The sequence below is a fragment of the Euleptes europaea genome, chromosome 6 (assembly GCF_029931775.1).
Source record: "Euleptes europaea isolate rEulEur1 chromosome 6, rEulEur1.hap1, whole genome shotgun sequence".
Lineage (NCBI taxonomy): Eukaryota > Metazoa > Chordata > Lepidosauria > Squamata > Sphaerodactylidae > Euleptes > Euleptes europaea.
In genome coordinates, this window is record NC_079317.1 from 13,735,359 (window position 1) to 13,759,220 (window position 23,862).

General features: G+C 47.9%; 1 protein-coding gene across 1 annotated transcript in view; it reads right to left on the bottom strand.

Annotated features, from left to right (window-relative positions):
* AKT1 (AKT serine/threonine kinase 1) overlaps positions 1-23,862 on the bottom strand; it is a 101,060-nt gene that overhangs the window by 26,995 nt on the left and 50,203 nt on the right. Inside the window, exons 2-6 of the mRNA XM_056851461.1 lie at positions 23,186-23,314; positions 14,439-14,550; positions 11,875-12,022; positions 9,192-9,323; positions 6,026-6,091 (exon numbers count right to left, since the gene is read on the bottom strand). Of these exons, the coding sequence (XP_056707439.1) occupies positions 6,026-6,091; positions 9,192-9,323; positions 11,875-12,022; positions 14,439-14,550; positions 23,186-23,314 (587 nt within the window). The remainder of the gene's footprint in view (positions 1-6,025; positions 6,092-9,191; positions 9,324-11,874; positions 12,023-14,438; positions 14,551-23,185; positions 23,315-23,862) is intronic.

The window sequence follows — 23,862 nt, forward strand, 5'->3', positions numbered from 1 at the left end:
GGAAGGGGCTAGAAGCACACAAAAGAAGCTCTCAAGACCATGCAAACTAGGGCGTTTGCATATTTCCAATCAGAAACAGAGCCTGAAATTCCCTGCTGAGTTTTGGATCGGAAATACCCGATATGAAACTAAACAGGGAATTTTGGGCATGGCTTTGGAATCATAGAGTTGGAAGGGACCGCCAGGGTCATCTAGTCCAGCCCCCTGAAAAATGCAGCAAATTCACAACTACCTCCCCCTCACACACACCCAGTGACCCCTACTCCATGGCCAGAAGATGGCCAAGATGCCCTCTCTCTCATCATCTGCTTAAGGTCATAGAATCAGCATTGCTGACAGATGGCCTTCTAGCCTCTTCTTAAAAACCTCCAGGGAAGGAGCGCTCACTACCTCCCGAGGAAGCCTGTTCCACTGAGGAACCGCTCTAACTGTTAGAAAATTCTTCCTAATGTCTAGACGGAAACTCTTTTGATTTAATTTCAACCCGTTGGTTCTGGTCCGACCTTCTGGGGCAACAGAAAACTCGGCACCCTGAACGCACACCCATGATGCAAACTCAAGCTACAAATGAGATCTGCCGCTCAGGATGGGTGTACTCAGGGGGCACGGGAGCCAGGGGCAATGGGGCTAGGGGGACCGAGGGGTGACTCACATAGCTGGGCACAGCAAGAGGGCAAGATCAGACACTGGGCCGGAAGTGGTGGTGGGTTCAGCTCCTGGGATAAGGCTATCACACACCGGCCAACAGTTCAGACTGAGAAAGATGGACATTCCTGGGGTAATCTTATGACATTCAGTTACTTCTTTGGCAATCACAAAACAATAATAATCACAAAATCACACAAGGTTGGAAGAGACTACAAGGGCCATCCAGTCCAACCTCCTGCCATGCAGGATCCCACAATCAAAGCGCTCCTGACAGATGGCCATCCAACCTCTGCTTAAAGACCTCCAAAGACGGGGACTCCACCCCCCCCACAGGGAGCGCATTCCACTGTCGAACCGCCCTCACTGTCAGAAAGTTCTTCCTAATGTTTAGGTGGAATCGTTTTTCTCTTAGTTTAAATCCATTACTCCGTGTCCTAGTCTCTGAAGCAACAGAGAACCAGCTAGTTCCATCATTAACATGGCATCCCTTCAAATATTTAGAATCATAGAGTTGGAAGGGACCACCAGGGTCATCTAGTCCAACCCCCTGCACAATACAGGAAATTCACTGTGCAGAGGGTTGGACTAGGTGACCCTGGTGGTCCCTTCCAAGTTGCAGGCTGCTAGACCCTTACAGACTGCTAGCAAAACATGCCCACCCTTTTTAGGCATCGTTATTCTCCCCCCCCCCAGCTCTTTTTGCTGCAACTCCTTGATGACAGCCGTGAAATCTCATCCGTATGAACCCACCCAGCCTCGAGTCACAAACACAGAACGTGCAAAAGGGGGGACATCCCCCCCACCTCCAATGCCGGTGCCTCCTTGCATCAGGCAAATTCCGACATCACGAGGACCACCAGCCTGGGTCGACACGCCCTCAAGTTTTGTTTTGCTTGGGCTGCAGCCCAGAAGCTACAGCTGGGGTTTCAGAGCCAGACAAGGCAATGCAGCTTACGCCGTAGATGATAAAAATAAAGATGTCCATAAATAATAGTGCATTTTAGCAGGCACCATTGTCGGGAGATATGGCACGGTTTCTTTCTTTCGGCAGGGTCCAATTTGGAATCTACTGGCTGCCGCCAATTAAGTACTGATAACTAATCGCGCTGGGATTGCTAGGAAAAGTTGAAGGCAGCAGGAAAAGAGGAAGACCCAACAAGAGATGGATTGGCTCTATAAAGGAAGCCTCGGACTGCAATTTGCAAGACAATGTAACTACGCATTTTGTGAAGAAATACTTCACACTTTTATAAATACTTTTATAAATTATACAGAGGCCCGAGGCGAGCCAGAGGTCCTATGCAGCCATGGTCAGCTCAAGGCAAGACCCTTCAGCGTCTCCACCATGCTCAATAGAGGGGGCAAGGCATCTTTCACTACCCAAAAGTCCCTGCGGCTTGATAAGCTCTGCAGAGAGAGTCGAAGAAATGTAATCTTGCAACTCACGATGAGTGGCCAGGAAGGACAGTGAGGGCATTATGTCATGTGTTCTAACTATCCTTACATCCAAAGGAGACCCAGAAAGATCTTTGTGAAACAGGAGTCCAGAAATAGACACTCCCGCACCCACCCGCACCCATTTGTTTTATGAAGATCTTACTCCCGGATTATGGGACTTCACAAATCGTTCCAAGGTGAACATAAGAACATAAGAAAGGGCTATGCTGGATCAGACCAACGTCCATCAAGTCCAGCAGTCTGTTCATACAGTGGCCAAACAGGTGCCTCTAGGAAGCCCCCAAACAAGACGACTGCAGCAGCATTATCCTGCCTGAGTTCCAAAGCACATAATATAATAGGCATGCTCCTTTGATCCTGGAGAGAATAGGCATGCCTCATGACTAGTATTCATTTTGACTAGTAGCCATGGATAGCCCTCTCCTCCATGAACATGTCCACTCCCCTTGTAAAGCCTTCCAAGTTGGCAGCCATCACCACACCCTGGGGCAGGGAGTTCCACAATGTAACTATGTGTTGTGTGAAGAAATACTTCCTATTATCAGTTTTGCATCTCTCACCCTCCAGCTTCAGCAGATGACCCCATGTTCTAGTATTATGAGAGAGGGAGAAAAGCTTCTCCCTGACCACTCTCTCCAAACCATGCCTAATTTTATAGACCTCTATCATGTCTCCCTTTAACTGCCTTCTTTCCAAGCTAAACAGCCCTAAGCGTTTTAACCGCTCCTCATAGGGCAGTTGCTCTAGCCCCCTGATCATTTTGGTTGCTCTTTTCTACACCTTCTCAAGCTTTGCAATATCCGTTTTTAGGAGTGGTGACCAGAGCAGCCTACTATCCCAGAACAGCCTGGCCGTCCCCAGAGTAATCAGTTGCCATTTGCCACGAAACATTCCCCTAATTACGAGATGCAGCCAGCAGATATGCAGATTATGCCCTTATAGGCAATTAACAATCATGGTTTTCAGATAAGGGTTTCTAAAATCAGGGGTGATGATTCAAAGCAGGGGGGCTGAAGTGGGGGAGAACAGAACAGTGATAACAATAGTGAGAGAGGAGACAGCCGGCTGTTTCGTCAATGTTAGTCCGAGCCAGCTTGGTGTAGCGGTTAAGAGTGGCGGACTCTAATCTGGTGAACAGGGTTGGTTTCCCCACTCCTACACACAAAGCCAGCTGGGTGACCTTGGGCTAGTCACAGCTCTCTTAGAGCTCTCTCAACCCCACCTACCTCACATGGTGCCTGTTGTGGGGAGAAGAAGGGAAGGTGATTGTAAGCCGCTTTGAGGCTCCTTAAAAGGTAGAGAAAGGTAAAGGTAGGTGCAAGCACCAAGTCATTCCTGACCCATGGGGTGAAGTCACATCCCAACGTTTACTAGGCAGACTTTTGTTTATGGGGTGGTTTGCCAGTGCCTTCCCCAGTCATCTTCCCTTTACCCCCAGCAAGCAGGCTACTCATTTTACCGACCTCGGAAGGATGGAAGGCTGAGTCAACCTTGAGCCGGCTACCTGAAATTGACTTTCGTCGGGATCGAACTCAGGTTGTGAGCAGAGCTTTTGACTGCAGTACTGCAGCTTACCTCTCTGCGCCTACGGTAGAGAAAAGCAGGGTATAAAAACCAACTCTTCTGCTCTTCTAGTACCAGTAATCGGGTGCTCTTTCCCGTCTATCACGTTCCACACACTGATCGGAGAAAGGAAGATAAGAGAACAAAGGTCTTTCTTGTGGACCAGGTTGGCACAGCCACCAAACCTGCCAACTGCTTAGACAACGCTGCCGATTCAAGCCTGTCAGCTTCGAAAACACTTGCTGAGAACCAGGGACTTTTCAAAAGGTAACTATGGATGGAGAGAGAGATTAGCTCAAGTCAGGGATGTCCCTGAAACATGCGGGGTGCATTAGTGAACTTTGGAACACTCCACTAGAAAGACATGTTTAAAAGGGGAGGGGGGGACATATACTGAGAAAGATGAGCAAAATTCGAGTGCAGCAGCACCTTAAAGATCAAAAAAAATTCCAGGGTATAAGCTTTTCAGAGTCACAGCTCTCTTTCTCAGATACAGAGAAAGATGGCGTGCATAAAAAGCTAGCACACCTTGTAATCATAGAATCACAGAGTTGGAAGGGACCACCAGGGTCATCTAGTCCAACCCCCGGCACAATGCAGCAAATTCACAACTACCTCCCCCCCACACCCCCAGTGACCCCAACTCGAAGCCCAGAAGATGGCCAAGATGCCCTCCCTCTCCTCATCTGCCTAAGGTCATAGATGTCAAATGGCCATCTAGCCTCTTAAAAACCTCCAGGGAAGCCTGTTCCACTGAGGAACCGCTCTAACCATTAGAAATTTCTTCCTACTGTCTAGAAGGAAACTCTTTTAATCCCATTTTACTGCCTACCCACAGCTGTGCCCTACTGTAAACACGTGTCCAGATGCAACATTCTCTATCCTCTAAACCAGGGATGTCAAACTCATTTGTTACAAGGGTTGGAAATGAGATAAATGTCACTTGGTCAGGCTGGGTCATGCCTCGCCAGCCCAGATCGGGACTGAGGGGGTGGCTGCCTCAGCTGGCTCCTGGCCGGATAAGAGTTCTCAAGGGGCTAGATCCAGCCCGCGGGTTGTATGTTTGACACCCATGCTCTCAACTGTGACACAGGCTCCTGCTTCCTCTTCATGCCTGTTGATCCATTCTCTCACTTTCTGTCTCTGGCAAACTGCATTGGCTGTTATGTACGACCTGGCAAACAACAGTTCAGGACTTGAGAAAAGCCCTGCTGGATCAGGCCAAGGTTTATCAAGTCCAGCAGTCTGTTCACACAGCGGCCAACCAGGTGCCTTCAGGAAGCCCACAAGCAAGATAACTGCAGCAGCAGCGTCCTGCCTGTGTTCCACAGCACCTAATATAATAGGCATGCTCCTCTGATCCTGGAGAGAATTAGGTATGCTTCATGACTAGTATCCATTTTGACTAGTAGCCATGGATAGCCCAATCCTCCATGAACATATCCACTCCCCTCTTAAAGCCTTCCAAGTTGGCACTCGCCCTCCAAATCCAGAGCTGCAAAGCGACTTTGATGCATATCCTGAAAGGCACAAGCCCAAGGCTTGAATGGAGCCATACAGAACAGCAGGCAAATGCCGGTCTCTAAAATGCAGCAGACAAAGGCTAGGCAGGTGTAGCTATGCTGGCCTCGGGCACCTCTCCGCTGGCTATTTTGCAAATGACGTCTTCCCTTTATGGACATGGAACATCATGGCTAACAAACCACTGTGTAAAATGCAAAGCCCCCCTGAACCCCATTTATATCAAGGGGTCACCAACGCATCCTCGAATCCACCGCCCTCCACTTTGGAACATGAATGCCTCTGAGACCTGCTTCTGTTAATGAAGATCTGTTGTCTCTCCCCCCCCCCCCCCATCTCTTCTCTTTCTTAAGGAAGAATACATGGAAGAACATGTGTGTTCATGATTATGTCCTTATGGAATTATTTTACTTTTTTTTTTTGCTGCTGAGTCACATCTGACTTACGGTGACCCCCGGTGATGTTTTCAAGGCAAGAGATGTTAGGAGGTGGCTTGCCACTTCCTGCCTCCCCATCACGCCCCTGGTAATTCCTTGGAGGTCTCCCATCCAAATACTTGCCATGGCCAAAGCTGAGAGTGTGTGACTGGCCTAAAGTCACCCAGGAAGTTTCCATGGCAGAGCGGGGATTCAAACCTGGATTTCCCAGATCCTAGTCCAACACCCTTACTACTACACCAAATTGGCTCTCACACCATGCTGGTTATTTTGTATATCTTATTTTAAATGCATTTTTTAGTGTTGAAATATTTTAATGTTTTGATGTTCACTGCCTTAGGAAGCCTGTTTGGGTGGAGAGGCGACGTAGAAATGTTTTGCGCTGATAAAATACTCACTGTTAAGAAAGGGTGCCTAGAGTTCTGTAAAACACGGTTTTCTGTCAGGGTATGAGCCACTTCATCCTGCAGTGAAACCCAATGAATAAACAACCATTAAAGATCATGTGTTTTTTTAATTAGGATTTTTTTACCCTACACAGAATAGTCAATATGACTCCAGACTAACCCCACCACCCATCCTCCCCTGTCCCTCTTCCCCAACATAGCAGCAGCAGCAGCAGAAGAAGAGTTGGTTTTTATGTGCCAACTTTCTCTACCACTTAAGGAAGAATCAAACCGGTCTACAATCACCTTCCCTTCCCCTCCCCACAACACACACCCTGTGAGGTAGGTGAGGCTGAGAGTGTGACTAGTCCAAGGTCACCCAGCTGGCTTCCTGTGTAGGAGTGGGGAAACAAACCCAGTTCACCAGATTAGCCTCCACCGCTCATGTGGAGGAGTGGGGAATCAAACTCGGTTCTCCAGATTCGAGTCTACCGCTCCAAACCACCGCTCTTAAGCACTACACCACACTGGCTCTCTACACCACGCATAGCCCATCAACAAGGGAAGGTAGCAAGAGAAACAGGAAAAAGAGGAAGGAAGAGGTGCACTCATAGGCAGCTGAGAGTATAAATGAAGAAGGGAGAGGGCAGGAGGCAGCAAAAATCGACCCAACAAAAACAACAAATAACATTTATACTTGTGGATATAACGGCAGTGGTACTGTCCGGCCTGCCACTTCAGATCCTCCTCAGAAGCTCCTTTCTCTTTGCCCCCACCTGCAGAGGCTAGGGATGTGGAACTAGAAACAAGGCTTTTTCGGTGGTGGCCCCTCACCTCTGAACACCCTCCTGCTTGAAGTTGCCCAGGCACCTACGTTGCTCTTTCAGCTATCAGGCCAAAGAATCTCTCCCCACCCAAGGCTCTTGAACTGAGCAGTTCCATTCTTTTAAAGCTGATTTTTATGGCCTGCTTCTAGCTCTAGTGCCATTTTATTGGTATCATGTTAGGCTGCCCAATGTTTTTTTTTTTTATGTTTTCAATGCCCCTAGCTTGTCTTTTTATGGCTTGTTTTAAAGCTGCAATCAAACCCCCAAAAACAAAAGCATGTGGCTAAGGGACAATACTCATAGATTTAAATATGTACCAACATTATAACGACCTAGATATACTGACTGAAATACATCTAAATAACATTAGACAATAATTCTACTGGCGTAGAATCAAGTCCATATGCAATCCTTGAGCTTGTTCTTCCATACGTTGTGGATATTTCTTCAATGATACAACACCAGTAGATCAGTTAATAAATAAATCATCTCTTCAGTATCAGTAGAAAAATGGGTACAAATAATCTCTTCAGTACTAGACGGAGTTTGTCAGATTATGTATCATTTTGAAGAAATAAGATTGATGTGAAGTTCTGATGAAGATTTTTACGAAATGGGATCAGGAGCCGGCAACCCGTCTAGTACTGAAGAGATTATTTATACTCATTTTTCTCCTGATACTGAAGAGATGATTTATTCATATAATTAAATAATTAATCGATCACATAATTAAATCTATGAGTATTGTCCCTTGGCCACATGCTTTTGTTTTTTTGGGGTTCGGTTGCCGTTTCGGTGTGGCGTGGCTACTATATTTTCTTGATTTGTTTTAAAGCTGATAACTCATATGTTGCTATTTTTATGATTTTAGAAGAAGAAGAAGAGTTGGTTTTTAGACCCCACTTTTCTCTACCATTAAGGAGTCTCAAAGCAGCTTACAATCGCCTTTCCTTCCTCTCTCCAGAGGAGGGAAAACCAATCCAGTTCACCAGATTAGAGTTCGCCGCTCATGAGGAGGAGTGGGGAATCGAACCCAGTTCTCCAGTTTAACCACTACACCACGCTGGCTTTGTATTAACTCATCTTGAGGAGGTCTCTGGAGAGGTGGCCTAGAGGCATTCTAAATTAATAAATAAATGCCTCTCTTCACGGTTTTGCAGAACTATATGAAAAGCCTTCAAAGGCCAAAGTGCCTCTTCACAAGAAAAACGAAAGACCCAAACTAACGGGAAAAGACTATCAGGAGTTGAGCCCGTAAGAGAGTCTTGAACTGGCGACCTTTGAAATGTTTGGTGGGGCCCATGCACCACTCTCCAGTTTGAGCCACAGCAAGAAACTGCAGGAAATCAGCCTCTTCGCATCAATTGGTCAGAGCAGATCAGGCGGATTGCCTCTCCTGGTATACCCCCCCCCCCAAGAGCATTACAATCTGCTGATAACAATCTACTGGTGGTTCCCAGCCCTAAGAGTGTGCAGCTGTCCTCGACAAGAGCCAGGGCCTTCTCAGCCCTGGCCCCAGCCTGGTGGAATGCTCTGTCTGGTCACATCAGGGCCCTGCGGGACCTTAAAGAGTTCCACAGGGCCTGTAAGACAGAGCTATTCTGCCAGGCCTATAGTTGAGGGCAGCCGCGGATACTATATCTACTACATCTGCTGGCCTCCCTATTCCCCCCCCCCTTTGTATTATATGCTGGAATCCATCTGGGGGGTGGCCTGCCTGTCTACTCGTTCAAGTCGGTAGAAATTGGAGCACCATCTTGAGACTTGCCTGGTTTTAACTAAAATGTTATTGTTTTACTGTTTTAAATTATTATGGTTGATGAATTTCTTAAATAATATGACCTGCCATGAGCCTGGCCTCGGCCAGGGAAGACGGACAAGAACTCGGAAAAACAAACAAACAAACAAAATACTGGTTCTTGTAGGTTATCCGGGCTGTGTGACCGTGGTCTTGGTATTTTCTTTCCTGACGTTTCGCCAGCAGCTGTGGCAGGCATCTTCAGAGGAGTAACACTGAAGGACAGTGTCTCTCCTTCAGTGTCACTGTCCTTCAGTGTTACTCCTCTGAAGATGCCTGCCACAGCTGCTGGCGAAACGTCAGGAAAGAAAATACCAAGACCACGGTCACACAGCCAGGATAACCTACAAGAACCAATGAACTCTGACCGTGAAAGCCTTCGACAAAATAAAATATCGTACTCTCTGACAACCTTGCCTGCTGGCCTCAACAACTAGAAAATACCGATCTTGCTGGCTACGGATTGCCTTGTTTCCTCTTCCCCATTCCTCTTCTTCCTGCTCAACAAGAACTGGGGCCAACGGAGAGGAAACTGGATTTTCCTATATCCTACCTTTGCTACAATTACTTCCTTCTTCAGGATTTTCATAGCGTAATATCGTCCCGTTGCTTTCTCTTTCACCAGAATAACCTTCCCAAATGTGCCTTTTCCCAGCAGCTTAAGATATTCGAATTCGTTCATAGTCTGTTGAGGACAGGGTTGAAGAAGGTTAGATTCTTGCAGGATAGCTTCCAAACACACATAAACGGAAGAAAATGACTGACAGCTTGGAAAGATCCTGTACTTTTACAGATCACAGGGGCACCTTTTCCAGTGGCCTTCCAGAATACACAAGTGAAATAAAAACCGCTCAGTCCTGCACCAGAGTTGTAAGATGATACACAACAAATAAAATTTATCAGAAATTCCATTCCCCCCCCCAATCCTTGAAATTCTTCTTGCAAATTCGTATTTGATTGTACTGCTCTCAGGCTCCTTGTTTTTATATTGATAGTTAACGATGCTTGCATGGTATTCTTTTTACTCGGCCTCCTCAAGTAGGACACTGGAGAGGTAGCATGCAAAGAACGCACCATTGAGTCACCACTGACTCATGGCAACCCCATCCATAGGGCAAGAGACAAGCAGAGGTGATTTGCCATTGCCTTCCTCTGCATAGCAACCCCAGGGTTACTTGGTGGTCTCCCTTCCAAGTTCTAACCATTGCCAACCCTGCTTAGCTGCAAAGCCCTGACAAGTCTGGGCCAATAAATCCTTAAACTATACCCCTTAAAATATACCCCAAAGTATTCAAAATAAAGTTTTCAAATTCATGAGGGCCCCCTCCCTCTAAACGTCAACTGAAGTTTCATGAAAAAATAGCTGAAGAACAGAAATTTTGCGGAGAGTTGACAAAACACTTTGGCGAGCTGCTCTCCTTTGATTAAGCCCCTACTCGCATATCTAACAGGGTCGATTTAAGGATTACAGGGAGAATGAATGTGAAGTGCTTTGAATGCACCTGGAGTATTGTGTGCAGTTCTGGAGGCCTCACTTCCAAAAGGATGTGGACAGAATGGAGCGGGTGCAGAAGACAGCGACGAGGATGATCAGGGGCCTGGAGACCAAGCCCTATCTTGAGAGGCTGAGGGAGTTGGGAATGTTTAGTCTGGAGAAGAAGAGGTTGAGGGGGGACATGATCGCTCTCTTGAAGTATCTGAAGGGCTGTCGCTTAGAGGAGGGCAGGGAGCTGTTCCTGTTGGCAGCAGAGGACTCGCAATAATGGGTTTAAATTGCGGGCAGAAAGGATATTAGGGGAAAATATTTTACAGCAACAGTTGTCCGACAGTGGAATCAGCTACCTAGGGAGGTGGTGAGCTCCCCCTCACTGGCAGTCTTTAAGCAGCGGCTGAACAAACACTTGTTAGGGATGCTCTAGGCTGATCCTGCATTAAGAAGGGGGGTCAGACTAGGTGGCCTGTATGGCCCCTTCCAACACTGTGATTCTGTGAATATTCAAAAGCTCACTTCATCACATATATTATCTCTGTAATCCTTACAACAGCTCAGTTAGATATGGGAGGAGAGGCTTCATTGAGAGCAGCTTGCCTAATCTTCCTGTTGCATAAACACAAACTTTTTGTTACTTTTTTTTTTACATAATTATGCAGAGAGAAGACAGTGCTGGGATGACAAAGTAAGACTAAGGCCAGGCTTAAACCCCAGGTGGCCATGAAGGTCACTGGGTGACCACGGGGCTGGCAGTCACTCTCACTCTCACCTACCTTACAGGAATGTGTCACATGAACACATGAAGCTGCCTTATACTGAATCAGATCCTCGGTCCATCAAAGTCAGTATTGTCTACTCAGACCAGCAGCGGATCTCCAGGGTCTCAGGCAGAGGTCTTTCACATCACCTGCTTGCCTAGTCCCTTTAACTGGAGATGCCTGGGGATTGAACCTGGGATCTTCTGCATGCCAAGCAGAGGCTCTACCACTGAGTCGCAGCCCCTCTTCAAAGATGAAATTTCCCACCATCACATGAACACATGAACCCACCTTATAATGAGTCAGACCCCTGGTCCATCAAAGTCAGTATTGTCTACGCAGACCAGCAGTGGCTCTCCAGGGTCTCAGACAGAGGTCTTTCACATCACCTACTTGCCTAGTCCCTTTAACTGGACATGCCAGGGATTGAACCTGGGACCTTCTGCATGCCAAGCAGAGGCTCTACCACTGAGCCACAGTCCTAATGCATAACCAAGACTCTCCCGCAGTTGCACATGGGGAAGGGGGAGCATCACTGGCAGCGAATGTGGCCATCATTCAGAGATGCTTGATCGCCATTACAGATATTCACTGGGGAACCCCTGATCAGTTCCACAGACTCCCCAAAACAATCTGAGCCTCTTTGTTACATTTTTATCCCGACTTTCCTTCAACCAATTCAAGATGTCATCGCACAGAGTTCTTCCCACCTCCATTTTACCTTCCCAATGACCCCATTAGATAGGTATGGGAAAGTATGCGGCTGGCCCGAGGTCACTCCATGAGCTTCATGGCAAAGCAGAGATTTGAAGCTCAGTTTCCCCAGTGCTAGTTTGACACTAACCAGCACTGTGAAAGCCACAACCGGAGCGTGTGTAGTCTCCAACCTAGCCTCTCCAGTCTCCAACCTAGCCTCTCCTGGTACTAAAATAAAGTTACTAATCGTTGGAAATGAAAAAAATATTCTACCACAACCCAACACTTACCACTTTATGTTTTGGTTTCATCATAGAAATTTCCATTTCTTCAGCTCCTGAATTATCACTGGGGGAACCAGATCGAAAATCCATTATTTCTTCCTCTTGTTTCTTAAGGCTGTCTGCTACCGTTTGGATGGCTTTTGTCCATTCTTCCCTAAGACAAATAAAAATGAAGCAGCAACACGCGTCACCCTCACGAAAAAAGCAGCACATAAGAAAGGCCATGCTGGATCAGACCAAGAGCCATCCAGTCCAGCAGTCTGTTCACACAGTGGCCAACCAGGTGCCTCTAGGAAGCCCACAAGCAAGACGGCTGCAGCAGCATTGTCCTGCCTGTGTTCCACAGCACCCAATATAATAGGCATGCTCCTCCGATCCTGGAGAGAACAGGTAGGCATCATGACTAGTATCCATTTTGACTAGTAGCCATGAATAGCCCTTTCCTCCATGAACATGTCCAGTCGCCTCTTAAAGCCTTCCAAGTTGGCAGCCATCACCGCATCATTCGCAGGTGGTTTGCCATTGCCTGCCTCCGCGTGGTCTGAGAGAGTTCTGAGAGAACTGTGACTGGCCCAGAGTCACCCACCAGGCTTCATGTGGAGGAGTGGGGAAACAAACCCGGTTCTCCAGACTGAAGTCTGAAGCTCTTATTCCACGCTGGCTCTACCTCTAAGGTGCTACTGGACTCAAATCTAGATGTTCTACTGCAAACGAACAAGGCTGCCTTCTGAAACTAGTTTTTTTACTATGTCTCTTTATCGCCACATTCTTTTGTAGACACTCTGAGCCTCCATGAATGAAGAGAAAGAGAGGATATTATTTTTTTAAAATACAAATAACAGAATCATAGAGCTGGAAGGGACCACCAGGGTCTTCTAGTCGAACCCCCTGCACAATGCAGGAAATTCACAACTACCTCTCCCCCACACACACCCAGTGCCCAGAAGATGGCCAAGGTGCCCTCCCTCTCATGATCTGCCTAAGGTCATAGAATCAGCATTGCTGATAGATGGCCATCTATCCTCTGCTTAAAAACCTCCAGGGAAGGAGAGCTCACCACCTCCCCAGGAAGCCTGTTCCACTGAGGAACTGCTCTAACCGTTAGAAAATTCTTCCTAATACCAAATACAAATGCCAAGTACTAGGTATGCAAAATTATTCCATGATAAAAAGATACAAATGTGTTTATCATTTACATATATCTATAAACATTTAAACAATAAGTACTCCCCCTCCCAGAATGAGCTGTACAGTCTGTTATTGAGAACCCAGTGACTCTGTAGGGTCAGCTCCCCTCCCTGTATCAGAGGCTATTTCTAATGACTATTTAAACAGCAGCTTTTAAAAACAATATTTATATCCCTAACTACTACTAAACACAAGAGTGTTGAACCACTAGAATTCCCTGCCAGAGGAGTGGGAGCCACCCTTGGGGGGGGGGGGGACCCAATCCATGACCCAACCTGTGAAAGACCAAACAAAGACCAAGAGTTCGGATCTGGAGGGTGCAGGGGAAATACATGGAAAAAGAAATAACCCAAGGTATGCAGGGCCCTGGACATCAAAATCTTTAAATTTCCTTCTTTCAAGGTTTTAAAGCAGAGGTTAGATGGCTATCTGGCAGCAATGCTGATTCTGTGAACTGGGGGGGGGGGCGCACCCAATCCATTACCCTCCCATGAGTGGGAGGGCAGGAAGGGTTGCTTCAGTGTTTGGCTCTCGTGGCCCTTTCTTACATCCCAGGGCAATGTCAATAGCCACTCTGGGGTCAGGAAACAGTTTACCTCCAGGCCAGATTGGCCAAGGATCCTGGAGGGGAGTGGGGGTTGGCCATCTTCTGGGCATGGAGTAGGGGTCACTGGGGGTGTGGAGGGGAGGTAGTTGTGAATTTCCTGCATTGTGCAGTGGGTTGGACTAGATGACCCTGGTGATCCAGCTCTATGATTCTATGAAGCGGGGATAACCAGTCCCATCATCTGGAATCAATCTGAATATTCGTAAACGATTTTAAATCCTAACCTGGAGACAACCCCTGTGGATTTCACACATTATGTTGGGCCACTGGATAATTTAATGCCCATCTCGAGCCTGTATGAGTAAGCCACGCACTTCTCCATGCATATGCACACGCAGAAGGTTGGATCCAAGCTAGAAGGTTCTGCAGATTCGAGGGTTTCTACCCACAAAGCGCAATTCTCCTGCCTCTCCGCTTCTGCAGCAGAAGAAATCCTGTTCCTGGGGCCAAAATAGGATTGGGGGGGGATTTCAGGCTGCTGTGGGAGGGGAGAAAACCATGCTCCATGGGCAGAAATACCGAAAATGTCTAACCTGGATCCAAGCCAAAGCCAGCAGTGAGCTCCTTATCCATCCCCTTCCACGCTACCCACCTCCCACCGGCATCTCCAGAAGTGAACTTCATAGGAAATGAGTCTCTAAAACCCACAACCCCAGCGCAATTATTTTTGTTAAAAAAAAAACAAGCTTCAAGAAGGTGGCTCGCACTAATAACGCTGAACATTTACATCTGCTTTCGCAAGTTGCTTCTGCATTCAAGTCAGAAGAGAACATACCGCTCCTCTGGAGTCTCCACATGAAACGTTCTTTCAATTACTGTGGTCCACTGGAGGCATCTGATGATGAATGTGTTCGGTTTGGGTCTCTCCGTCTTCATCAACTGGCACTCTAGCACAGACCGAGGGAGGAAAGTCATGGTATGTAAGCAGGTTTAAATAATCATTTGTCTTTATTCTTATCGAGCAAACTGTTGCGATTAATCAGGCACGGAAGTCTCGGAGGGAGGCGTTCTTTCGGAGAGCGGGGACGGACCCGGGTCAGCAAACCCGAAGCAGCAGCTGTGGGGATAGGACCTTTCGTTTTAAATCGATGAGACCTTTGGACACCTTTGTCCAGTCAGGGAGCAGAACAAAACACAACCGGTCCCCAATCCAAAAGTGCAGATAAACTAAAGGATGCGAGAGATCCGCAGCTTGCCTCGCAGCTTACAAGACAAAAACAATCCAACAAAACCCTTACAATTCTGCATGCCGCTGAAATCCTGCACCCGAGCTAAATTCCAAGGCTTGGAAAGATTATTCAAATGAGAGAAATTTGCATAATTTATCCTTGCAAGACCAGGGAGGAACATGGCGGTGCACTAAAGCACCATTCCCCCCCGCAAATAATTGGAAATCTTACTGTCAACCTCCCACCTCGGCTTCTGATATTTCAACAGGTATTTCAACCAAGGAACAAACTTTCAAGCATTTCTTTGTACTCTCAAGGGATAGAAATGTATTTAATATTCATTTGTTTCTTGCATTTCTACCCCGCCCTCGTTCCCAGAAATCCAGGCTCAGAGCGGGTCACAACATAGCAATAAAAACAGGAATTAAAACATACTTTAAAACTAATACTTCAGATTACATTAAAACAAGATGGCATGTCATTCCATTTGCAGCCACTAGACAGGCCTGGTCAGGAGGCGGCGGGTGAAAACGGCCGGGGAGAGGCGCCTGAGGAGGACGACGATGGCGGTGGCGGCCTGGAGCTGGACATTTGGGAGCCGCCTGAGGGGGACGAGGAGTCCAGCTCCAGGCAGCCGCCGCCGCCACTGTCATTCCCCGGGCTGGGCCTGGTGCTGCTGCCGCTGGTGGAATCCTTCGAGGGGGGTGGCAGGGAAGAGCGCCAACACACCACCTTCTCCACCCCACCCCACATGCGCGCGCCTGGGGCCCAGCAGGGTTGGAGGCTTTCTGCCTCGCGCGCGCGCGGCTGGCTTCTTCCTCTTTCCCTCTGACAGGCGGCGAGAGGAGGTTTAAAGGGTGCCGCAGCATTCCTGCACGCTGCGGCTTCCAGAACAGTTTTGGGAGGGCCGTGCTGGGCCCCATTTCAATGGCAGGGCCCTGGAGCTCCCGGGGGCCACTGAAAATGTCCTCGCGGGTCGTTTACGGCCCGGGGGCCTGAGGTTCCCCATCCCTGATGTAAACAGAGAGGCTGGCACCAACAGCAGCATCCACTGCTAAGCGAACAGGGAAGCCCATCAGCTGTACTCTGGCTATGAGGTGTGGTTAACTCCAAGTATCAAAATCTATAAGGGTCTGCATCGATGGAGACACACCGGTATCCCAGCCCTGACATTGTCACATCCTACCATCTCTCAAACCTGTGCTATGCTTCTGGTTGTGGCAAAGCAACGGCCTCATATCACACTACTGCCCCAGAAAGTCATGTCGAGGAGGTTCGCAGCACCAACACATTACAAAAATTGCGTAAGACCGGGGCTCTCTGAGGGCTGAACTAGAGACGAAGAAGAACACAGGGTTGCCACAGAAAATGGCAGCCACGTGTCCATCCCCCTCTTCTTCCTTATAACATTTGGTAATGGAAAGTCGTGCAAAGCCAGCGTGGTGTAGTGGTTAAGAGTGGTAGTTTGAAGCAGTGGGCTCTGATCTGGAGAACTGGGTTTGATTCCCCACTCCTCCACATGAGCGGTGGACGCTAATCTGGTGAACCGGGTTGGTTTCCCCAGTCCTCCACATGAAGCCATCTGGGTGACCTTGGGCTAGACACAGCTCTCTCAGCCCCACCCACCTCACAGGGTGCTTGTTGTGGGGAAAGGAGGGGAGGGGAAGGTGATTCTAAGCCAGTTTAATTCTTCCTTAAGTGGTAGAAAAAGTTAGCATATTAAAACCAACTCTTCTTCTTCTTCTTCAAGTCATGAGGTCATGCATTTCCCTGCCCTGTAGCAGCCAACAGTGTGGCTATTTTAACAATATTTCTGTTTCCATTTTAATACCAAGTTGCTAAACTAACTTGGTCCTAGGAAAGCAGCCCTGATTAAAAAAAACTCAGCATGTTAACAACAATGTACCTGTCATATTGTCAAGAGAATCTCATTCACTTAACGTGTCTTTTCCACACAGATATTCTGGCATCGCCGAGGCTCGTGGTAGTATTAGGAGTGTTATTAGGCAATGTTAAACGAAAACCTTTTAATTTAAATGCTTTTTTAAAAACGGAAACCTTTTAATTTGCACCCTCCCACACAGAATTAAATATTCATTGCGCTGGCGAGGTATTTCGCCCGCGCTCACTTGCCGAATTCAGGGCCCCAGCGCTTTACGCCTCATTTGCTGCTAAAACTGTGCAGCGTCTCAATGGATTCCCTTTTCTGCATTCTTCTCGTTTTTTTCATTGAGGGCATGCCAAAGTTCAGCCACCTCCTACTCGAGAACTGCAGTCAGATGTTAAAAGTGCAGTGGTGAATCACGATAAGAGGTTTTCCAGCGATAAGCTCACAATTCCTTCATTTCGAAAACTTAAAACAAAAATAAAAGAACACAGGAAAAGGGCTGAAGGGGCATTTAAATTCTGCAGAAGAGGGCGTGGTTTCACAAAAGCGAACAGGGGAGACATGATAGAGGTCTATATAATTATGCATGCTATGGAGAGAGGGGGCAGGAAGAAGCTTTTCTCCCTCTCTCATAATACTAGAATGCAGGGTCATCTGCTGAAGATGGAGGGTGAGAGATTCAAAACAGATACAACGAAGTATTTCTTCACACAACGCATAGTTAAATTGTGGAACTCCCTGCCCCAGGATGTGGTGATGGCTGCCAACTTGGAAGGCTTTAAGAGGGGAGTGGACAGGTTCATGGAGGACAGGGGTATTCATGGCTACTAGTCAAAATGGATACTAGTCATGATGCACACCTACTCCCTCCAGGATCAGAGGAGCATGCCCGTTAATTAGGTGCTTTGGAACACAGGCAGAATAATATGGCTGCAGCTGTCTTGTTTGGGGGCTTCCTAGAGGCACCTGGTTGGCCACTGTGTGAGCAGACTGGTGGACTTGATGGACCTTAGTCTGATCCAGCATGGCCTTTCTTATGTTCTTATAGCTGCTTTTCTTCTACATTCGTGTCCATTGTTCTCTGATATAACAGAGCTGCCCGTTATTGCTTCAGTCCAACCACTGGCGCACCCAACAATGTGGTTTTCAAAACCGCCTGCCCGTGCAGCACCTTTGCCACATTGGTTTGCTTGCCAAGGTAACCTAGTGCTTTGGCCGTAGGAATAACATTTCCTATCATGCCACATGGCTGGGCATGCCTTCCAGCATCCATTCTCCTACAGACTTCCACCGGCTCAGCCCGATGATCCGGTAGGAATTCTGCCCTTGGATTCAGAGGGACAAAACCCCAGATCCACTGCCAAATTCTATTTCGGCAGGAATTCGTTTCCTTCCTTTATTGCTAAGCTCATATGACCAAAGATCTTGAGCAAAAAGAATACATAAAAGATAAAACAACATTAAAACATGATAAAACCTTAAAGGACTTAAAACATAATATTACAAATATAAACAATAAAATAGATAATACCTCCCGTTAGCACATAAGAAACTAAATACATAGACTCATCCAATTTATATACCATCAGCAATAAAATCATTTTAACATAACTTTACAGAAACTATTATTGCCAGATATTTTGCAACACATCAGAGTCTGCTAGTGATACCACCCATGGCTCAACAGGAAGCCAATATCTAGATAAAATAGGAGCAATCCAGATAGCCCTGGGTGCAATCCACTGATCACAGAATAGAATCATAGAGTTGGAAGGGACCACAAGGGTAATCTAGTCCAACACCCTGCACAATGCAGGAAATTCACAACTACCTCCCCACCCCACCCCCAGTGACCCCCTACTCCATGCCCAGAAGATGGCCAAGGTGCCCTCCCTCTCATGATCTGCTTAAGGTCATAGAATCAGCATTGCTGACAGATGGCCATCTAGCCTCTGCTTAAAAACCTCCAGGGAAGAAGAGCTCACCACCTCCCCAGGATGCCCGTTCCACTGAGGAACTGCTCTAACTGTTAGAAAATTCTTCCTAATGTCTAGACAGAAACTCTTTGGATTTAATTTCAACCCGTTGGTTCTGGTCCGACCAGATAGGTGATCTATCGTCTCTGTTATCCCTGATATGCAACCACAGGAGCGATCTGAGAATGGAATCCTAACAAATTGTTCAGCAGGAATTCAGGGGACAACACCCCACGGGACAAATCCTCTGCCCCTGACTCTTGCCTGGACTGGCGGAAGAAATCAAGAGCCAGCCATTTCCCAGGACCTCGGCTTGGCTGGGGTGCAATCCCAGGGCACCTACCTCCTCCCACAAGCCTAAGGTCAAAGATTAATCCCCCAACGCCTCCTGAACCCGGACTCAGTCCACCTGCTGCCTTTTTCCTCCCGCAGCCACAATGAGCTCTGACGACATCAGCGGGGCAACAAAAAGCGGCGGCTGCGTGAACGGTTGGCTATTCTGACCTCACGTCAAACGTCCCCATTATTGCTTTCCGATACGAGGGAAGGAACGAAGACCAATTAAAATCGACGTGTTTCCTCTAAATCAGCGCTGCCCGGTTGATATTTGTTCAGCTTGCTGATCCAGCAATCTTTAAAGCACACAAGCAAGATGAATAATAGAGATTTGTCAGTTAATAACCACTATAATTCAAGTATGTCACACAGAAATGTTTTGTTTAGTGAACAATATGCTGTCTAATTACCCTGCTCAATCATTACGGCACACATCAAGAAGGGAAGAAAAAGCTTCCTCGGAAAACTTGTGCGGCACTTCTGAGTACGCGCTGCGCTGCCAGAGTCGCTTCCCGCACCACCTCCTTACTCCCATTACAGTAGCGAAAAACTCAGAAATATTAAAATGGGGAACTTCAGGGAAGATTGGGGGGGGACCCTTTCGCATGTAGCCACAGAGGCACAGGATACAAGGATACGATTTTCTGTAATGTTAACCCACAAGGTTGGGGGTTAGGCACAAATTATGCAACAAAGCTCAGCAACACAAAAGGGGAACAAGCTCTTTGGGCAACCTCAGCCACATGCACAATATAAGGGTATTAACTCAGAGATATCAACGATAGGCAGTGTTGAATAGCGGTTAGAGTGTCATACTGGCATCTGGGAGGCCCAGTTCCGAATCCGGATGGTGCCGAGTTGTTTTCTGTTGCCCCAGAAGGTCGGACCAGAACCAACGGGTTGAAATTAAATCCAAAGAGTTTCCATCTAGACATTAGGAAGAATTTTTTAACAGTTAGAGCGGTTCCTCAGTAGAACAGGCTTCCTCGGGAGGTGGTGAGCTCTTCTTCCCTGGAGGTTTTTAAGCAGAGGCTAGATGGCCAACTGGCAGCGATGCTGATTCTGTGACCTTAGGCAGATCATGAGAGGGAGGGCACCTTGGCCATCTTCTGGGCACTGGGTGTGTGTGGGGGAGGTAGTTGTGAATTTCCTGCATTGTGCAGCGGGTTGGACTAGATGACCCTTGGGGGTATCTTCCAACTCTATGATTCTATGAATCCCCACTCTGCCATGAAAGCTCTCACTGGGCAAACTAGGACCAGTCACTCCCTCATAGCCCTAGCTACGTCACAGGGTTGTTGCTGTGAGGATAAAAACAGAAGAGGGGAGAACGAGGCTTTTAGTTGATTTGTGTCCCTCCCCCAATAATGGGGAGAAAAATAAAGCATAAATATTTAATTGTTTTTTAAAGGCTAAAAGGAACATGGGGGTAATCCATGTGTGGAGAGAAAGGTCGTTCTTGAATCTACAGGATACAAAATAGTCCTCCAAACCCAGACCCTATGGGGTGTAGTGGTTAAGAACAGCAGACTCTAATCTGGAGAACCGGGTTCGATTCCCCACTCCTCCACATGAAGCCTGCTGGGTGGCCCTGGGCCAGTCACAGTTCTCTCAGAACTCTCTCAGCCCCACCTACCTCACAAGGTGTCTGTTGTGGGGAGAGGAAGAGAATGTGATCGTAAGCTGCTTCAAGACTTCTTAAGGTAGAGAAAGCTGGGTATAAAAACCAACTCTTCTTCCCTACAAAAACTTGTACTACCCAGTCAACTTGGTCTATTGCCCTTTGTGTAAAACAAGACAGACCCCAGTACAAACTATCAGTATTTCTATTTGTCATTTCCCCCATTTCCCCATCAAAAGGAAGACGTGTTCAAGGGAGAGAAATTTTAAACTACTCGAAAGAACCTTTCAATTTTTCTTACCGGTTGGCCTTTTATAGATAAGTAGGACAGGGCAGGAATTTCTAACACGAATAGACACCAAGGTATTGAGATGCAAATTACCGCTTTGTGGCTTCAAGACGCCCTCCGTTATCCGAGCGACTTCCTAGACCGTCAAAATATTTACTCCCCTCAGAGCACTTAAAAGCAGGAAAAAAGGCAAATTTCTTGCCAATGAAGGTGTCAAACTCCGCTCCCCTTTTAATGGCATCGCACCATGAACTGATAGCGCCAAGAAAGATGCTTTCAATCTTCATTTTGTCACTAGAGGATTTTCAAGGAGATTGAAGGGGGGGGGACAAGGGGAAGGCCGATGGAAGAACTTTCCAGAAAGACAAGCAAATTGTGGACCTGTAAAGTCTGCTGAACTGTGAGCAAAGACAGGTTTCAAAGCTTGTCCACAGTCAGCTGTAACCATGTGGAAAGATGACCGTCTGCAGCCTATGACAGTGTGACAAACTGGGTGTTCCCAGGATCCCTCCAATCACTTGAAAATCCACAGAAGCAGGGCAGAAACAGACACCTTGTGAGGTAGGTGCGGCTGAGAGAGTTTGGAGATATCTGTGACTAGCCTAAGATCACCCAGTTGGCTTCATGTGTAGGGGCGGGGAAACCAACCCGGTTCACCATATTAGAGTCCGCTGCTCTTAACCACTACACCAAACTGGCCCTTGCCTTGCCTGTCTGCCAAAGGCTTTTCACGTATGTACGTAAATGCCCTCAAAGTCACAATCGACTTATGGCAACCCCAGCAAGGGGCTTTCAAGGCAAGTGAGAAGCAGAGGGGGGTTAGCCATTGCCTTTTTTTGTAGAGTCTTCCCTAGTGGTCTCCCATCCAAGTAACGACCCTGCTTAGCTTCCGAGATAGGGCTATACCAGACTGTTCAATATTCTATCAGGAATATTTAACCATGAGATTCAAACCAATCTCAAAAAAGTTTAAAAGAGATACCCCATTTTTAGTACTGTATATACTCTGGTATAAGCCGACCCGAGTATAAGCCGACCCCCCAAATTTGAGGCCACAAAAGGGAATTTCTTATTGACCCGCGTATAAGCCGAGGGTCAATAAGAAATTCCCTTTACCGGCAATGCTGCGCTCTAAAATGGCGGCCGCCATTTTAGAGCGCAGGGCCCCTGCCTCAGGTCGCCCTCCCGCCGGCCTCCCAGGCCCTCCCGACCCATCCCAACCCACCCCGACCCCAGTGCCATTCAAGGGAGGGGGAGGGGGAAGAGCCCTTGAACCCCCTACTCACCCGGAGAGGCGGCGAAGCGGCGGCGGCGCAGCCTTCCTGGGCCGGCAGGAGGCCCCTCCAGGCCGCTGCCAGCCGGAGGAAGGCACCTGGGCGCGTGGGCGGAGGCGGCGCGGCCGGCAGGGGCCTCCTGCTGGCCCAGGAAGGCCCCTGCCGGCCGGAGGAAGGCGCCCAGGCCGGGCGGTGGCGCGGCCGGCAGGGGCCTCCTGCCGGCGCAAGAAGGCCGCTGGCGGCCGGAGGAAGGTGCCTAGGCGCGTGGGCGGAGGCAGCGCGGCCTGCAGGGGCCTCCTGCTGGCCCAGGAAGGCCACTGCCGGCCGAAGGAAGGCGCCTGGGTTCGGCGGAGGTGCGGCCTGCAGGGGCCTCCTGCCGGCCCAGGAAGGCCCCTGCCGGCTGAAGGAAGGCGCCTGGGCCCGGCGGCGGCGGCGGCGATGATGGCGGTAAGTTCCCCCCTCCCTCCTCCACCGTATTGACCCACGTATAAGCCGAGTTCGGCTTTTTCAGCCCTTTTTTTGGGCTGAAAAACTCGGCTTATATGCGAGTATATACGGTACGTAAAGTAGCTGCTGGGTTGGAGCCCCGGTTGGAACCTTCTACCAACCTTTCCTGTTGGTAGAAGAAGTCCCCACAGTATCCATGCTGTGGGTCATGGGACCTGCACTGACAAAAAACTATGTGGGGCAGGGGCTGTAGTAAGGAGAAAAAATGGGCAAGACTGAACAAAACAAAATGTATGGCTGGATCTGACCTACAGTCATTATATGGTACAAGAAAACACCTTTGTGCCCAAGATGAAGAAAGCCAAGATGCTGAGAACAAGTTTTGTCCGAAGATGAGATTCTGTTGAGTTTTACTAACCATGCAGTAGGCAAAGCAGTTTAAATTCCAGTAATGTCTGTGACAGCTTTGGAGAAGTTAGTCTGTGAAACACCCAACAGAAAGATAGTCCGGGAAATACTTACGAGCCACAGAGAAGTTATTTAAGGGGGACTCCCGTTGGTCCACGTCTTGCGGCCGCTCTTTGTAGCCTATAAACGTCCCATCGTTCTTCAACAGAAAATACCTCGGCCTCCATGTTTTAATATACTCTCCTGCAAGAATGAAAAAAATGGGGGGATTCGTAAACATGGAATATTTTTACCGCAGCTAATACAGTCGCTGCAAGATAATGATTCAACAGTAAGGCATCCGTTATTGCTAGAGTGGCTACCCAAAGCTCGGAGAATCGCCGAAATGGCAAAGTTCACACAAAGTATCTGAAGAAGAGAAAGCACAGAACGAATGCATGGAATGTTTCCGAAGGAGTACCATCTCCCGTTAACTATTAGAAATCTAATTATAATTTGTATCTACAGAAAGCTCAGCCTGTCTCCGCTCTAGCATGACCAGAGAGACAGAAGTCAGGATGGAGCTGAGCAGAAGGGCACGGGATAACTGGGGCCGCCCAGGGGCAGGAGAAGGATTTAAGTATCCACTCCAGTAGTGATCATGAGTAAACCTTTACTTTCCCCATGCAAGTGAAGAGTTTGTACTAACTCTCTCATATAAAGCCGAGAGGTGGCCTTGGCTCAATGGTAGAGCATCTGCTTTGCCTGTAGAAGGTCCCAGGTTCAATCCCCAGCACGTCCACTTAAAAGGA